The sequence below is a fragment of the Perca fluviatilis genome, chromosome 18, assembly GCF_010015445.1.
Source record: "Perca fluviatilis chromosome 18, GENO_Pfluv_1.0, whole genome shotgun sequence".
Classification (NCBI taxonomy): Eukaryota; Metazoa; Chordata; class Actinopteri; order Perciformes; family Percidae; genus Perca; species Perca fluviatilis.
The window spans coordinates 25,605,033-25,621,502 of NC_053129.1; the positions used below are offsets into that span (position 1 = coordinate 25,605,033).

The 16,470-nt window shown below is 39.4% G+C and overlaps 2 protein-coding genes across 3 annotated transcripts in view; one reads left to right on the forward strand and one right to left on the reverse strand.

Annotated features, from left to right (window-relative positions):
- Positions 1-233: 233 nt before the first annotated feature.
- Positions 234-16,470, reverse strand: part of LOC120546543 (muscarinic acetylcholine receptor M5-like) — a 21,266-nt gene continuing 5,029 nt past the window's right edge. The window contains exons 1-2 of one of the 2 annotated variants that reach the window (XM_039781521.1): positions 8,541-8,769; positions 234-4,316 (exon numbers count right to left, since the gene is read on the reverse strand). In XM_039781521.1, the coding sequence (XP_039637455.1) occupies positions 2,703-4,268 (1,566 nt within the window). In that variant the 5' untranslated portion in view covers positions 4,269-4,316; positions 8,541-8,769 and the 3' untranslated portion in view covers positions 234-2,702. Of the gene's footprint in view, positions 4,317-8,540; positions 8,770-16,470 lie in introns of those variants that run through there. The other variant, XM_039781520.1, reaches the window with a different exon arrangement.
- The window catches only part of aven (apoptosis, caspase activation inhibitor), a 40,567-nt gene continuing 29,061 nt past the window's right edge, over positions 4,965-16,470 (forward strand). The window contains 3 exon segments of the mRNA XM_039781522.1: positions 4,965-5,000; positions 5,002-5,199; positions 10,511-10,682. Of these exon segments, the coding sequence (XP_039637456.1) occupies positions 4,980-5,000; positions 5,002-5,199; positions 10,511-10,682 (391 nt within the window). The 5' untranslated portion in view covers positions 4,965-4,979.

Below are 16,470 nucleotides of genomic sequence, written 5' to 3' on the forward strand. Positions count from 1 at the left end.
AACTTGGATGCTTTAAGTCAATGGTTCCCAACCTAAGGGTTGAGACCCATGACAGGGACTCAGATCAAAGTAAGATAGTGTTACAAGATGATTAAAGGGATAACAAAGACAGAAAATGTTTCACTTCTTCAGGCCTCTAACAATCCTTTGTCCAGATCGTCCTGTAGCAGAGGGTGGAGAGCACACAGCTGCTGCTTCAATAAACTCTAGACAAAAAGATCTGCACACTGTACTGATGGCTCATTCAATTTTATTTAACAGATTAACATTTCTACCTAACAGGTCTTCGTCAGGCACACTAAGGCCATAACCTGTGATTAGGGGATGATTTTAAGGGGTCACAGAGGTTGAGAACCAAAGCTTGTAGTGATAAATCTGGCGATTATAGTTTTCTTATGATCAACAAATGCCATGAGAATACCAAAACCAACTATCTGTTTGTCTGTCTCTCAATATTTCTGACTTCTCAGCCCCAAGCCATTTGATACATGAAGATGTAAATCTTAAAAAAAACAAAACAGGATCATGCATATATGATAAATGATATATTAAAACTGCTGCAGACTGTAGTTTTAAGCAAACGCTAAGTGTATTTTTATAGACCATTTTTTAATTGCGGGTTCTGCACCGGTGAATATTTACGGCAGCAGAATGGTGTATGTGGAATTTACTCAAAACAAGCTACAGTGCCCATGTTCAACACTAATAATTAATTTTAGGTTTTTAGTAAGTTTTTGGACAACAATGGAGGTTTATGAAAGAGGAATAAGCTATATCAAGCTTTGGCTACGTCAAAGTCACTTTGTTGTTGGTTTTGGTCTTTTCACAGTTTTTGTTGACAATAAGAAAAAGATCAAATATCACCATACTTCCTTTAATAATGGAGTTGCATCAGACTGAAGTGGCAAAACGTCTGCACTGACATGGAGTCTTGGGACCAGCGAGACCTCTGATGACTTCTCTGGTAAGCTCTGTTCTCCACTTAGCAACAGTCATGCTATTTGTACATGTTATCCATGGCAAGTTTTTTATTTTGATGCTGTTGGAGCGGATAATATCATTTCTCAAATACAAATGTACAAATCAGTTCCGATTCAACACATTTGATGTTGAAAATGTTCATGCTGATGAAAGTATAATTCTGCCTCTGAGTTTGTATTTCACTATTCAAATCAGTACACAGACTCCATTTCACAAAACTGCACACACAGACAATGAGCACAGGGTCATTATCAAAGCTCTGTTGCCTCAGCAGAACAAAAGGCAAAGAGTTTAGGGAGATAACATGACATTTCATCACTAAAAGACATAGAAGTGCAATAATGTAAAACAGCCTCACTCATCCCTTTAGAGAGACATGGTGGCTGCATTATGTTTAAATACCAAGTTTTTTTTTTCCTTTTTTATTTTTATTTTTTTACAGTAATCTGAATATTGACAGGAATAGAGATGTGATCCATTAACAAATGTCATGTTACCACTGTGAAACTAATGCAACTGTAAATGCACAGAAATGTACAGATTAGCCCTTGAACACAAGATAAAATAGCAATTGCAAGAGCCAAGATAGAAAACAAACACATCCACTAAACACTGATATACACTAAGAAATTTACATATACCATTTGGGAGGTGTAAAATCCAACAGAATCCGTGAAATATATTCTTTATACTATAAATTACTTTGAAATGTGTAAGTCTACAATATGTCCTTTATATACAGTGCATGTGAGCAATATAATAAAGGAGGATTATATAAGGTTTAAACGTCCTTCAGAGTTTTACCCTCATGCTCATACACTATGTCCGTTACAAGTATGTTGTTACTAGTTTCTGTAATCATTTCTCCTTCCGCCCTGAAGTGACTCCGTCAAGTGACTCCAGTGAATGAGATTTGCGCCAAATCCACAGTCCTTGTTACTATTAAATATTAATTATTAATTTTAGCCAAGGCTAAAACAGTATATGGCTTCAGCAGTCTGTCAGCAGAGTTAGCCTGATCCCATCATCGCTCATTGAGAAGATATTCTGATAATTCAACTCACCTTTTTTTGTTTTTGTAATTGATTACCTGTCATCAGTGTTAAACATAAAGAATAACTACTGTCCAGCAATGTGTTTACTGAAAAAACAACAACTTCGGATCTATGAACATGCAAATATTTTTTACTTTGGAGTCATGTTACAGTTTGCTTTAAGAGATCGTTTTACCACCAGTATGGAGAGGAGGAAAGATTAACTCTTTGTCATTTTCAAACTTGTAGTTTTCAGCCCTAACAGACGCTGACTCAGGTGACATCACTTGAGGCAAATTATCAGACTTTGTGCAGCTCCATCGAGAGCCACAAAAGGGTTTATACTTTTTCACATATGCAGTAGTACTCCCCAACACCTGTAAACAGACTTTGATGTTTAAAATCAGTGGAGTTCCCCTTTGAAATAGATTCATATAATAATCTGAACCCATTTTTTAACCTTTGTAATAATGTGTCGTCACTACCGGGTTTTACTTTTCTGTAATAATCTGGAGCATCGGTTTAAGTGCTGCATCAGACTCATCTCATTTTCTATCAACATGTACTTTAACACAAAAATAACATGCAGCACTTCATGCTGAAGGTGACCACTAACTACAGTATATATCAATAAAATCCACAGGTGGGCAAAAGTAATAAGTCTGCTTCATGTTGCAGTTCGACACATTAAGTCATTTTATTGTTGACGTTTGGGTTTTGTCCACACCAGTACAGCTTGTCCTCTCCTCTCCTCCTCCTCTTCCTCCACTGGCAGAGCAGAAGCATGCGGAAGGTCTTCTGAAAAGTCTTGTTGCAGAGGGCGTAGCACATGGGGTTGATGGTGCTGTTGACGTAGCACAGCCAGTAGCCCAGGTGCCACAGTGACGTAGGGATGCACTCGGCACAGAAAGTGGAGATGAGCACCATGATGTTGTATGGCGTCCATGTGAGGATGAAGGCCAGGAGGATGGCACTGAGAGTCTGGGCCGCCTTCTTCTCCTTCACAAGCACCATCCTCTTCCTCTTGGTGATCTGGTTCTTCAGGACGGGGTCAAGGGGTTTGGAGGTGGTGGAAGAGGAAGGGGAGGCGTTTGTGGTGGGCTGCTCTGCTTCAGGCAGGCAGGGTGTGGCAGTTGTAGCGTTGCCATTTTTACCCTTTGAGCTAGGTTTCAATTTATAGGAGATGTGTTTTTTACTACTCTTCTTTTGAGGAGTGGAAAAATACAGATCTTCTGTATAATCACTCACCTGCCCGTTCTTATTACTTTGTCCAATACCTTGCTCTTTGAAAGATCCCTGTGGCGTTTCTATTGAAACGTGCTGCTCCTCCTCTTCAGATGAAGAGTAGCTGTTGAAGGAAGTGATCTGATCTGCTTTCACCCATGCCTCATCTGATCTGATGGTAGTTTTTGTGGCATTACTTTGGTTGGATGAGGACCACGAGGCCTGACTCCGATCTCTCCTCTCTCTGGTGAAATGAAAGCAAGAATGAATGATAGTTTTCTGTGGTTTAGTCCCCTCTAGAACATTTTCAGTTGCGAGCCCTTGCAGCTCTGCCAGATCTTTGGTCCGTCTCTGCGTCTCCTTGTAGATCCTACAGTAAAGGATGGTCATAACGGAGACAGGGATGTAGAAAGCAGCAATGGCTGTCCCAAATGTGATCACAGGCTCTGTTAAAAACTGGATCTGGCACTGGTCAGGAGGCACTTTTCTCTCTCCTACAAAGTACTGCCAGCATAGAATGGGTGGTGCCCAGAGGACAAAAGACACCAGCCATGCAAGGCCGATCATGATGGCAGCTCTCTTTGGAGTCCTTTTAGCCCTGTAAGTTAATGGCCTTGTGATGGAGAAGTACCTGTCGAAGCTGATGACGAGTAAGTTCATAACGGAAGCATTGCTGGCTACATAATCCACTGATAGCCAGAGATCACATGCAAGGTTTCCTAAGGACCAGTAACCCATCAGGATATATGTGGTGTACAAGTTCATGGACAACGCTCCTATGATGAGGTCAGCGAAAGCCAAACTCAGTAGGTAGTAGTTGTTTACAGTCTTCAGCTGGCTGTTGACTTTGAAGGACAGCAGCACCAGCACATTACCAACAATGGTTATCAAGCTGACAATGGCCGACACAGTAGCAATGGTTATAACCTCCCAAACATTGTGGGGAGCGGTCTGGGCATGTGATGTGTTGCTGGCAAAAGTGCTGTTTGGAGGGTTTACATCCATTTTGTTATCAGTCTGCATTACCATTGACAGGTCAGAGAGAGGTGCCCGTTTGTGGTTCCATTAAGAATTTTCCTGAAATAAAAAGAAAAGCATTAGTGATTTGTTGATTGATTTGTTGTTATATATATATATATATATATATAGTTTTCAAGGTGTCACAGACATGGATTCATATACGCTATTAGTACTAGTAGTATTCATTGTAGTACCATGTACCATATGTTACTATAGCAAACAAATCTACTTAATTATTTGTGAGTTTTACACATTATTTTTTATTCACAAGAACCTTTAAGCTGTTCTAAAATTTCATTTATTTCAATACACCTCGAAACGTAATGTAATAGAATGCATGATAGTTACTGAAAACAATAATATGTTTATTTTTGTATGTAAACATTGCAACTGTTTTTTTCATAATTTATTTTAAAATGTGTTTATTTTAATTAAATGTATTTATGTATTTGTATTCAATGGATAGACCCTTGATGAATGGTAGCCTATTTTATATATCCTGTATTAATTTAATTTTTATATTGTTTAAACTGTTGCTTGTTTCCCATTAGAATAATAAAAAAAAAAATTGACATTCAACTCTGAAATGTAAAATTAAACTTCCGTCCACAGATTAAATGATGTATTTTGGTACAAATGAGATTTGGAACCTACAATCGCCATTTTGTTGTAGGACACCATTCAATGTAACACTCATTACGTTCCACTTTGTGGTGTCACATGCTAAACTGTTCGGCCACAGTTGACAACAATGGAGGTTAGACCGAAGAGAGGCAGGGGAGGCAGTTGGAGAAGAGGTGGCCGGGGTGCAAACGACAGCGACAGTTTTGGCGGTGAACCCCGGGGCAGAGGGAGAGGAGGCCGTGGCCGGAGTAAAAGAGACCACTACCGCGGTCGTGGACGTGGGGGAAGCGCCCATGCAGCGGAATTCCAGCACCGGGTGAGAGAGCATGGAAGTTGAGTTCCATAGGCTGCCCCAGTATCCCGCTCTAACGTTACCAAACCGCATTGAAAACATTTATAATTTTGTAGTTGGGTCACCAAGAAAAAACACACACAGTTCTTGGACGATGATGTACAACTTTATAGGCCCTCCTCTTCAACTCGGCCTAAAAGTGATATTAAAGTCAGTGTAAATGTCCGCTCATTTGCACCAAAAACGTCTAAATGTTGAACTTTGTAGATAACCTGAATGCCAAATTCGGCAAAGTGATATGACGTCAACACGTTTGTCAATAGGCTCGTTAGAGATGAGCTGCGCCCATAGACGGTAAACGAAATGGACCAAGTGATCCCATAGATTTCAACGGAGATCAGTGAAGTGAATTAGAAGCACTTTTCCGGTGAGAGGTGAGCGTTACTGCGCAGCCTCCAACTGAGCTTGAAGACGTAGATGTGACGTGAGCTACCTGTCCGAAAGTAGCTGTCTTCTGGTAGCTGTGCCAAGAGAAATCTCAATCATTCCGAATCTTGCAGAGACGGAGAGCTTAGGTATATGTAAGGAGAGATAACATAGGCACAGGCTAATTATTGCTAACTAAAATGCTAGTTAACATTAGTAATTAAACTTAAACAGCTAATGTAAGTCGAAACTGCCTGTGAGCTTCTCCTGTACTGTACCGTAATTCCTCTACTTAAGACAGTAAGTCACTTAGTTATGACCCAATCGTTAGCCTATTTTTACAAAAATGTCTTCTACGGAGCCATAACGTGAGATACAAGGTAATGGAGCATTTTATACATTGTTGTGTTTTTTTATTATAAATAAACAATGGACAAATAGAGTCAATGGAATGCTAACGGCGGGTGATCGCTTGTTAGCATCAAAATGGCGCCATAGGAGGTACACGTTGTGGAGAGAGGCTTACCCCCTTGGCTGCGCCTCGCCTGTAAAGTGGACGAGAGCAGGCGGCAGCAGCCGGGGGCGGTGACAAAAATCTGCTGTCAAGTTGGACAGTTTCCAGCCGTTTCCAGCAGCCATCAGGCTGAACAGGAAGTCACATAAACACTCACATCCTGTTAGGTCCGATTTAATAAAATGTTTAAAAAAAATCTGACCCATAAATCGGCTTGTACACAGTCTCCAGTTGTTTTTATTATGACAGAGTAGCTGTCAAAATGCTCTACATGCGACCTGTTGCTGATTTTAATTAACATCACACTGTAGATGATCCGTAATCTGAACGGATTTAGTCTCCTTGATTAGGGATGCACCGAATATTCGGCCACCGAAAATTTTCTTGATCCGCGTTATAAAGACCATTACTTGGATGCGGAAATAAAGCAGGGCGCACAAGAAATGATCCAGGCCGCGATGGATGCGGAGAACCCGCGTGGAGACGGAGCGCGCACGGAGCAGCGCCCAGCGCAGGAGGAGATCAGAGCGCAAAAAAAAAAGACTCGTCTCTCTTCACCAGATGAGGGGCATGCACCCTCGTTGTCTGATATGTTCAGTGAAATCCTGCAAGAAAGTGCCTCAAATAATAATAATAATAATAATAATAATAATAACAATAGGTAAGCTATTCTGTTCTTAGGCTACTATATACTGTATGTGACTATCAGATTGTAGCCATATTTCTGCTAGATATTTTTTTAATTAAACTTTAATAATAATTTATACAATTGCAATGCCTTGATTTTAGTAAAGTTAGTACACAGTCATAGCCATAAATGCAATGGTACTAATAATTGGCCTAATTTCTTTCGGGTTTTTGTCTTGGTTTCCTCTTTTTCGGTTTTCGGTTTCGGCCGAGAATTTTCATTTCGATGCATCCCTATCTTTGATTTCTAAACGTAACTATCAGCCACACATGTGTTCTGTACAGAATAAGCCTTTAAATCAGACAAATAGCAATCAAAATCCTTCAAATTCAAAAACAATAAAAAGTTCATATAAAACGTCATCATGTTGAGTAGGGCTGAACGATTTTTGAAAATAATCTAATTGCGATTTTTTCCCCAAATATTGCGATTGCGATTCGATATTCGATTATTTTTTTAAGCTCTTTGTCTTCTGTATTATTCAACAAAGACAAACAATAAATCATTGTATAGTATGAACAACACACAATTACACACTAGACAGTTAAATAAGTAAAAACACATATATATATATATATATATATATATATATATATATATATATATATATATATATATATATATATATATACACATATATTTTTTACAGTGCACAGAGAGGAGCTGCCTCCAGCCCCTCCCCTCGTGAAGTTGGCTGCCGACACCGTCAACACTGCACTTGCTCAGAGAGGCTATCGTTACGTTAGTTGCTGTGGTCTTGCCGTGGGATTAACTGTACTAATAAAACCGTTGAAACACCGGCGCCACGCTGCTGTGAAAGCTCCCCAAACCGTCATTTATCAGTCTGATTGTTTACCCCTCTCAGTGGCAGCTCCTCCACCCATATCTTTATATCTTTATAACGGAGCTAACCGCAAACGGAGCTAACCGCTAATCAGAGCTAGCTCGTTGCCAACCGAGCCTTCAGTTCTGCGTGCCTGTATCCATTAACTGCATGTATGGACTCGAGCCCAAACAAAACCCTTCATTTTATTAAAATGGCTGTAAAAGTTTTAAACTTCAACTCAGAATTGTTTGAATGACAGAGATCAGCTCAAGGTACAGTGTAGCGTTAGCGTGCTAAGTTGATGCTTTCTCTGCGTAGTGCAGACTGATTTGCTCTTGCGAGTCATCAAATCGAGACCAAATCGCAGCCTTTGCGATTAGGAAATCGCGTTTTAACATATCGCGATATTATCGCAAATGCAATTAATCGTTCAGCCCTAATGTTGAGTCGATTCTGAACCAATCAGCTGTTGGATCAGCTGAGAGGCAGGCGTTTCCCAGCATGCCCTGGGTCCGCCTGGGTCTTTGCAGTCGGTGAAAATCAACTGCGCTGCCTGGTTCTCAAACCCATGGATGTATTAAGAGAACCTGCGGCCGCCTTGATCTCGTGAGGTTCTCGTTGCCCGCGTGTGCGTGACGTCCGAGCAAGTCGGGATCAAGTCGGGATCAAGTCGGACACAAATCTAACCGGCATGCATTGGGCGGCGATCGCCGGTGAACGATTCTGCGCAGACCTGGCTCATCTCGAACGAACCTAATATGTGACTTTTTTTTTCCCCACACAATCTATCATAGCGATGGCGTTGTGAGTCATATTCAACATAATTAGCCACAGTTCACTGGTTAATGGCTGTGCATTAGAGAAGTGGGTGTGTGTCCGCATAATCACTCCACCCTTTTACTGTAACTTACATGATCAAGCTCTTGAAAAATCTTCCACACTGTCGGATAAGACACTAGAGAGTTCAGCTTCATTTCCACTGGGATGTTTGTCAGTTGATGCTCCTGCCATGGTAACAGGTACAGAATTAAAAGGGAAACAATAGGGGCTCTGTAATGATTGCTGTCAAACAACTCTCCTTTGGTACATAGGGGCTCCTTGATTGCAATCATGAACAAAATCTCCTTTGATGGATACATAGCTACCATGGTGCCACGGAGTTATGACACAGCACCAGAATAACTGAGCATGCTTTGTCCCTGACTCAACCGCACATTTCCATGACAACCTTAGTAAAGGTTTGTGCAGCTATGTCACAAAGCAGCAAGAAATCAATGAAGCAGACTAATTAAATGAGTTCAGTTTTGGATGTTCGTTGTCATACGGTGCGGCATGTCTATTACCTTGACCCTTTTTGTTAGGCTTAGCTACCGATCATGAATAGGAGCTATGTGTTAGTGACCACTTAACAAAACGCTCTTTTGAATTATACTTTGTGGAGCATTGTCAGATGAAGTGGAAAAATCTTTAATCACAGTACCCAAGACTAGCTGGCATTATACATACATTTTACATGTCTTAATGACTTTTTCACACAATCTGCCATTTCTGTATGTTGTGATCTAGATCAGCTGAATTACACCAAAGAATTTAATATCAAAATGCAGTTTGTTTTGTTTCTGGAAAGATGGTGTATTTCAGAGGATATGTAATTGTGTGCCAGTTGGTGCACATCAATTTCACAACCAACAATTCTGGTGGGAACATGGTACAGGAAAAGGAAGTTGTAGAATTACCTGCACATTGTCTCCTCAGGATTGACCAAAGATTGTGGTCACATTAATGTAGGATAAAAAATGTAGATGTCTTTTTTGCAGATCATTGCACCTGCAAAATGTTGTTTGTGTGCCCCCTGATAATTGCAAGAAGGTACGGTAGTACTTTTATGTGTAATGTTCAAGGGCGAAATATATAATATATTTATAATGTATATAATATAAAATTATAAAAAAAGGAGCACAAAACCACAGTTGGCGACATTAAAGAACGGCTTATTGCTAAAGCCATATGGTCAAAATTAAATCATTGACTAATAATGTAATAACAAGAACTTATAACAATGACTTATTTCACCAGTAAATTGCTGGTAAATGCCATTGTGTTTAATCCAGCCACTAGCTAACGGTAACGTAGCGTCCCATGCAGTGATGCGTCTAATAATAAATGGGAATTAATTATGAAGTTGAAAAAAAACACATCTTGCAGCATAATCTTGGTTAAAACAACCTGATTTAATGTAACTTGAGTTGAATGTCCTCCCTATATTCGTCAATGACATGCACGCACGCAGTAATCAGCATACGCTACTACATACTTGCCAACATTTAGTTTTTAAAATACGGGGGTTTATTTTATTTTTATTTTTTTTGGGGGGGGGGGGTAATACATAACCCATTGCTATTTACTTATGTGTGTTAATTGTATAGCCCACTTGTTCTTGATAGGCTGGAAACAATAGACCGCGCTGATGGTTACCTTAGCATGCATATAACCATAACCATAGTAAATCAAAGGCAGCATACTAGCTACCTTCATATGTTAAGCTGAAGGTCAATGGTTTGGGCCACTACTTTAGCCTACTGCAGGGCTATTGAGGCCACACCTGCTGCACAGATCATTTCTAGAATCCAACATTCAGCAGCTGATTGAAGCTGATTGAAGACAGATTGAAGACAGTATTGCATTTGAGCCCAAGGACTACATCCCATCCAAATTCCCACAATTTCCAATAATTCCCATGAAAGTTTCCAAATTGGAATGTTTCAAAAACAAAGTGCTTTGAACTTCTTCAGTCACTTTTCATAAATACAATTGTCCAGAAGTGTGCACCATTATTCCCATTTGTAACTTGAATCACAGATTCCTCCTTGTTCTCTTTTAGGATCAAGATGAAGGGGACAACTTTCAGGGGGAAGGCGACCGGATGGAGGTGTTCTCCAGGAGGAAACTGGAGTCAAACTGGGACCGTTATGAGGTGTCAGAGAGGCCGGAGCCTGATGATGACACGCCCACACAGAGAGGAACAGACTACCACGTCCTGTTGGGGTCAGCAGGTAACATCTGTTTACTTTGCCAACCACACCTGTAGTGGTCAATCAGCCATTAGCAGGAGAGACAAGTCAGGCATCTGAGCTTCCGAAAATATTGAAATATTCCTATAATGCTTAGTTTCTTTGACATAGATTTGCCTACTCAGCAAAGAAAAATTAAGCCAATGCTACAAAAGCTTAAAGGAATACTCCACCCTCAAAATGCTCATTTAACAGTTACTACCATGTGTTTTCTTGAATTCTTGAATAAAAATGTTTTTTCTTGCATGCCTCCACGGTGAACGAAGAATCCCAAAAAATTCTCTGTTCATCGTGGAGGCGAATTCAAGAATTCAAGGCAACACAAGGTGAGTAATTGATATACAGTACAGGCCAAAAGTTTGGACACACCTTCTCATTCAATGTGTTTCTTTATTTTCATGACTATTTACATTGTAGATTCTCACTGAAGGCATCAAAACTATGAATGAACACATATGGAATTATGTACTTAACAAAAAAGTGTGAAATAACTGAAAACATGTCTTATATTTTAGATTCCTCAAAGTAGCCACCCTTTGCTTTTTTTGATAACTCTGCAAACCCTTGGTGTTCTCTCAATGAGCTTCATGAGGTAGTCACCTGAAATGGTTTTCACTTCACAGGTGGGCTTTGTCAGGGTTAATTTGTGGAATTTTTTCCCTTACTAATAAAAAAGCAAAGGGTGGCTACTTTGAATATATGTTTTCAGTTATTTCACTTGATAATTCCATATGTGTTTATTCTTGAGTTTGGCTCAATGAGAATCTACAATGTAAATAGTCATGAAAATAAAAGGAAAGCGTACGATGAATGAGAAGGTGTCCAATCATAATTTTGAGGGTTAAATATTTCTTTAAGTGACAAATTCTCAGTCCATTCTATTTGCTGCTCCACCATCTTGCTTAAAGGTCCCATGGCATGACAATTTCACTTTATGAGGTTTTTTAACATTAATATGAGTTCCCCCAGCCTGCCTATGGTCCCCCAGTGGCTAGAAATGGTGATAGGTGTAAACCGAGCCCTGGGTATCCTGCTCTGCCTTTGAGAAAATGAAAGCTCAGATGGGCCGATCTGGAATCTTCTCCTTATGAGGTCATAAGGAGGAAGGTTACCTCCCCTTTCTCTGCTTTGCCCGCCCAGAGAATTTGGCCAACCCATGAGAGAGAGACATCATGGCTTTCAAACGAGCAAAGTGGCAGTTGGTCAAGGCCACAACCCCAACATCTACCTTGCCCCCCCTCTCTCCTCCTCAGTGGCTACAGACACAGAAATGGCACATCCTAAGGAAAGCTCATTGTGGGACTGGCTCTAGTGGCTGGAATTCTGCACCAAGGCTGAATTTCGGGAAAGAGACAGTATTAGGGGACCACTAAGGTCTATATAAAAGCATCCAAAGAGCACCATGTCATGGGACCTTTAAGACCTTTTTTTTTTATTAGTTTTTTTAGTAATAATGATCAAGCCATCATTGGATTGAAGGAAGAGTACACGTGTATTAAACTTTTGTGTTGACTTTTAATTTGTGTATTAGCCTTCTCCTGGGATAACGACATGGAAAATTCACTCTGTGTCAAATACTCCACTGAGTCTCATTGTACTATTTTGAAGTTGTCTCTGCATCCTAATTAGTTAAAAAGGAAATGTGTGTGTGTTGGACACAGCTGTCAGACGAAAAAATCCTTGTTTGTCTTTGTTTGCTAATTTCATCCTTAGTGGTCCGTGTTTTAGCCCCCTGGGCTCTTGACAGTCCCATCCCTGTTTCTGTTGATACTTAATCTCCCAAAGGAACACAAGTAGAAATCTCAGTGCTCTCTTATTAGGGCAGAGCTTGAGATTTTATATTTATATATGACTAATTCATAGATAACAGGCCGAATGTGTCACATTTAGCTCACTTTGCAAAGCTCCCAAGCGTGCAGTAATTTAGCAATATTGCTCTGGCTGTTGGCTTTCTAGCGTTGCACTTCACTGTATTATTAACTGGTTCAAAATTCTAGGAATTTTTGATTTTATATTGTGGAGTGTTTCATTTTAATTTTATGAATCAACAGGATGTGGTTTGGGTATTAAGATGCCATTATTCAAATTAGGGTTACACCAACACATTGACCTTGTGTTAATTAACAAACATCATGCGCCAGTCATTTTGTGCTCAAATGATTTGGTTTCCTTTTTTACAACGATGGCATATAAACTCGAAAGCATGTAAATGAGATTTTCCTTTCTTGCACACTTTCAGAGTCTTGGAGTTATAGAAATATAATAAAATTCTGGGAGGAACACTATAATTATACAAATTTATACCAGTAAAATGAATACATCTACAAGATATCTCTTTAAAATATTGTGTTTATTATCAACCTTTAGGGACAACCCACATTTGTCAAGCTTATTAGTTAAGCATTTCTGATGGATGTGAAAAGTTACATGGGCCATATTTGGACCAAATTTATTGAATTCAACATGTTGTTATACTCGCTGAGCAAGTAAGGGTACAGTATATTATTCAGCGTAAAGTCTGATCAGATTTTTTGAAACGGCCATGTTTGATGGTTATCTATCTATCTATCTAGCTATCTATTATTTTAGCAGTAAGTTATGATGCCATTTTTAACACAGGATGAGTGTTTAAGTAGCTAACTGTTTATAGGATAGGATTATTGTTTTTTTCTCACGCCATTGGAGAGTTAGTGTTGCATCGCCATGTCTCTCTCCCCTTCCCTTGTAGCGTAAATGCCAAAGGTGCTCCTGTGAGTTGTTTGACTCGAATCTCTCGTCTCTGTGTTTTGCCCACATTGTCAGATTAGTCATGCTGTACAGCAAGAGGCTGCCGCTCTCTAGAGGATACTTAATTGTACGTGGGAGTTGAAGCTTTCAAGAGTCGTTTTTCTGGCCAATTAAGGTTGCCGTGAAATCAGGAATCTGTCACAGAAACCTCCCGTTTTCTCTTGGCTTAAGTTATTAAGAGTACTTCTTATTAGAATACTTCTTATTCAGGAGCTTATTTCTCTGTCACTTATTGTATCCAAGGTGTTGAGGTGTTGAGTATTCTGGTTGGCAAGTATGTGCAGAATGTGCAGGTCAAAAGAATGTGCAGATATTATGTATTTTAGGATAAAAATGGCTTAGAGCAGTGCTCCTCAACCTTTTGTAATGTATCTTACGAGATTCAGAATCCCAGAGCAGAGAGGTCGAGAGCAGTGCTTTATCCACAGTCTGTTGGAGGCGTTAGATGTGAGTGAGATTAAGGGCTGATTTTGCAACATTTTAGTATCAAATAAATAGAATAAGCAGTATGCCATAATCTAAATACAGGGATGCTGCCTGCCATAAGAAGCCACTGATGAAGACTCAAAGAGAATGATAATGTTGCCGTCCACTGTTGTCAGAGCTGAGCACATGTGAACAACCTAAAACAAAACTGTTTTAAATATATATCTGCATGGGTGGAGATTGTTTTGAACTACCTGACATTAAGGGGCAGAAAGCATAGAAGTTTTGTTAAAGTAAGACCATTTGAAAGAAGATTTTTTTTTTTAGAGCTGAAACAGTTTGTTGATTAATTGATTGACAGAAAATGTATCTGCAACAATGTTGATAATTGTTTTACAAATCTTTCAAGACAAACTTGTTCCAGCTTCTCAGATGTGTAAATTGCAGCTTTTCTTTATTTTCCATGAAAGTAAACTGAAAATCTCTGGGTTTTGGACTGTCAGCAAGATCAAACAAGGAATAAGGGAAACTTTGTTGTTTTTCAACCTGGACCCTATTTTCCTATGTTTCTGTGTCTAAGTGAATGATTTGAGGAACAACAATATTTGATATTGGTCCAGTATTAAGCAAGATGGCTGCAGTCTGCAGTCAGCAAAACAAGCTAATCTATTGGGCAATTGCACACCTTCAATTTACGAACCACCACAAAAGTGCTTGTTTTGCCACCGACAGGGTCAGATAATTATTCTAAGTGTCTGACAACATTATGGAAAGGATTTCTAAGGAGGTCAACCTTTCTGTTAAAGAGTAAGATCTTTTTTTTAAAACATAAAAACATCCGCGAAATTGCTATCGCTATAGCCACCAGACTCTATCTAAATAAACAGTAATTTTATCATTGTAAAATACACTGCATTCAAAGTTGACAGACACAAAATAAAACTATGAAAAGCCGTTTTGGTTCGTCTTTTCACTTTTCCAACAATCGCAACTCTTTTGGTTGAAATAAACACAGTTTACTGATTACATGTGAAAATATGCTGGCTCTATACATGCTAAAAGTATTGCTCTTTTAAATGGAGTCTGATGGGTTTAGTGATAACGATCTCTGAGCTGTTTCGGGTGAAACAAAGAGGATTTTACTTCTTTTTTTTTTAAAAGGTCTATCTCTGTAAGGATCCTTTCCATAATGTTGTCAGACACTTAAAATGATAATCTGAGCCTTTCAGTGGCAAAAACTGCACTTTCAGTGGACGAAATTAACGATGCACATTTGCCCTACAGGGTTACATTGCAGCCTGGTTCGCGGCTGCTGGTCACATCATTCTCGCTCAATACTGGATTGTTGGTCTCATCAGTCACATACCCACAAAAACATAGGAAAATAGGGTCCAGGTTGAAAAAAAAAAAAAGTTACCCTTTAAGGAAATTGTAATGCACATTTTTTATTAACATCACATTAATCGAGAAAATTGGCGGATCGATAATCGATAATGAAAATAATCATTAGTTTCCGCCCTAAAGATCTCCTCCTTGCACCCTGCTCAATTTAATACACTCAGGAGTTGACATTAGAGTCAAAGCAATGACTTTGATTGTATACATGTTACACTATAAACAAGCATTAAAAATTATAATATTTTCACTTGTGGCTTACAAACGCTTGCTTTAACTAATACGGAAAAAGTTATTACCACATTGATTTTAACTCCGTAGTAGATTCCTGTAATTAAATGAGACAGGGCTTTACGCTTTATGCTAGTTTTGTCAGATGTGCCAAAACATTGACTATGTTTACATGCACATAATATTCTGGTTATTGCCCTCCATTCAGAAAAAGACGATATTCCGACCAAGCTGTTTACATAGCTAATGAAAGTGAATATTCCACTAATATTACCTATTGCATGTAGCCGTGCAAAATACGATTTTTTTCAATGTTTTCCAGCGTAGGCAGACTTGTTAGACCGTGCGAACACAGCGTCCCTCTTTCATTCCTTCAACCAGCTCCTCGAAAAGGTCTGCGTAGCGATGTGTGCTGTTGATATGCAAGTCTTTGATCATGTTAAAAATAGGCTGTGTTTCTCCTTCTTATAGGGTCTACAGCTTTGCAATCTGTTGGCTGGTTGGTTTGTGTACAGCAGCCATACCAATGCACACAACTGCCCAAAAGCCGTAAACGGGCAAGAGGCCGTAAACTGCGGTTAAAAACCCAGATTGAGACGCATATTCCGAATGCGCCGTATAAATGTCCACAAAATACCTCTAAAACCCGAATGATACCAGAATACCCCACGTCTTAATCGGAAAATGCTATATTCAGAAAAAGGCCTATCCAACCGGAATATGCTGTTTACATGACCTGTATCAAATTCGGAATATTGTCATATTCGGAATAATAGTGGAATGTTGGTGTGCATGTAAACATACTCAGTGTTGCTTTACAGCACAAAGGGAAATTACTTTACTGCACAACAGGCAGAGGGTGTTGTCCTTCCAGCACAAATGGAGCTGAAACTTTCAGAGTTTCTGGCTCAGTGGAATGAGGCTAAACAGA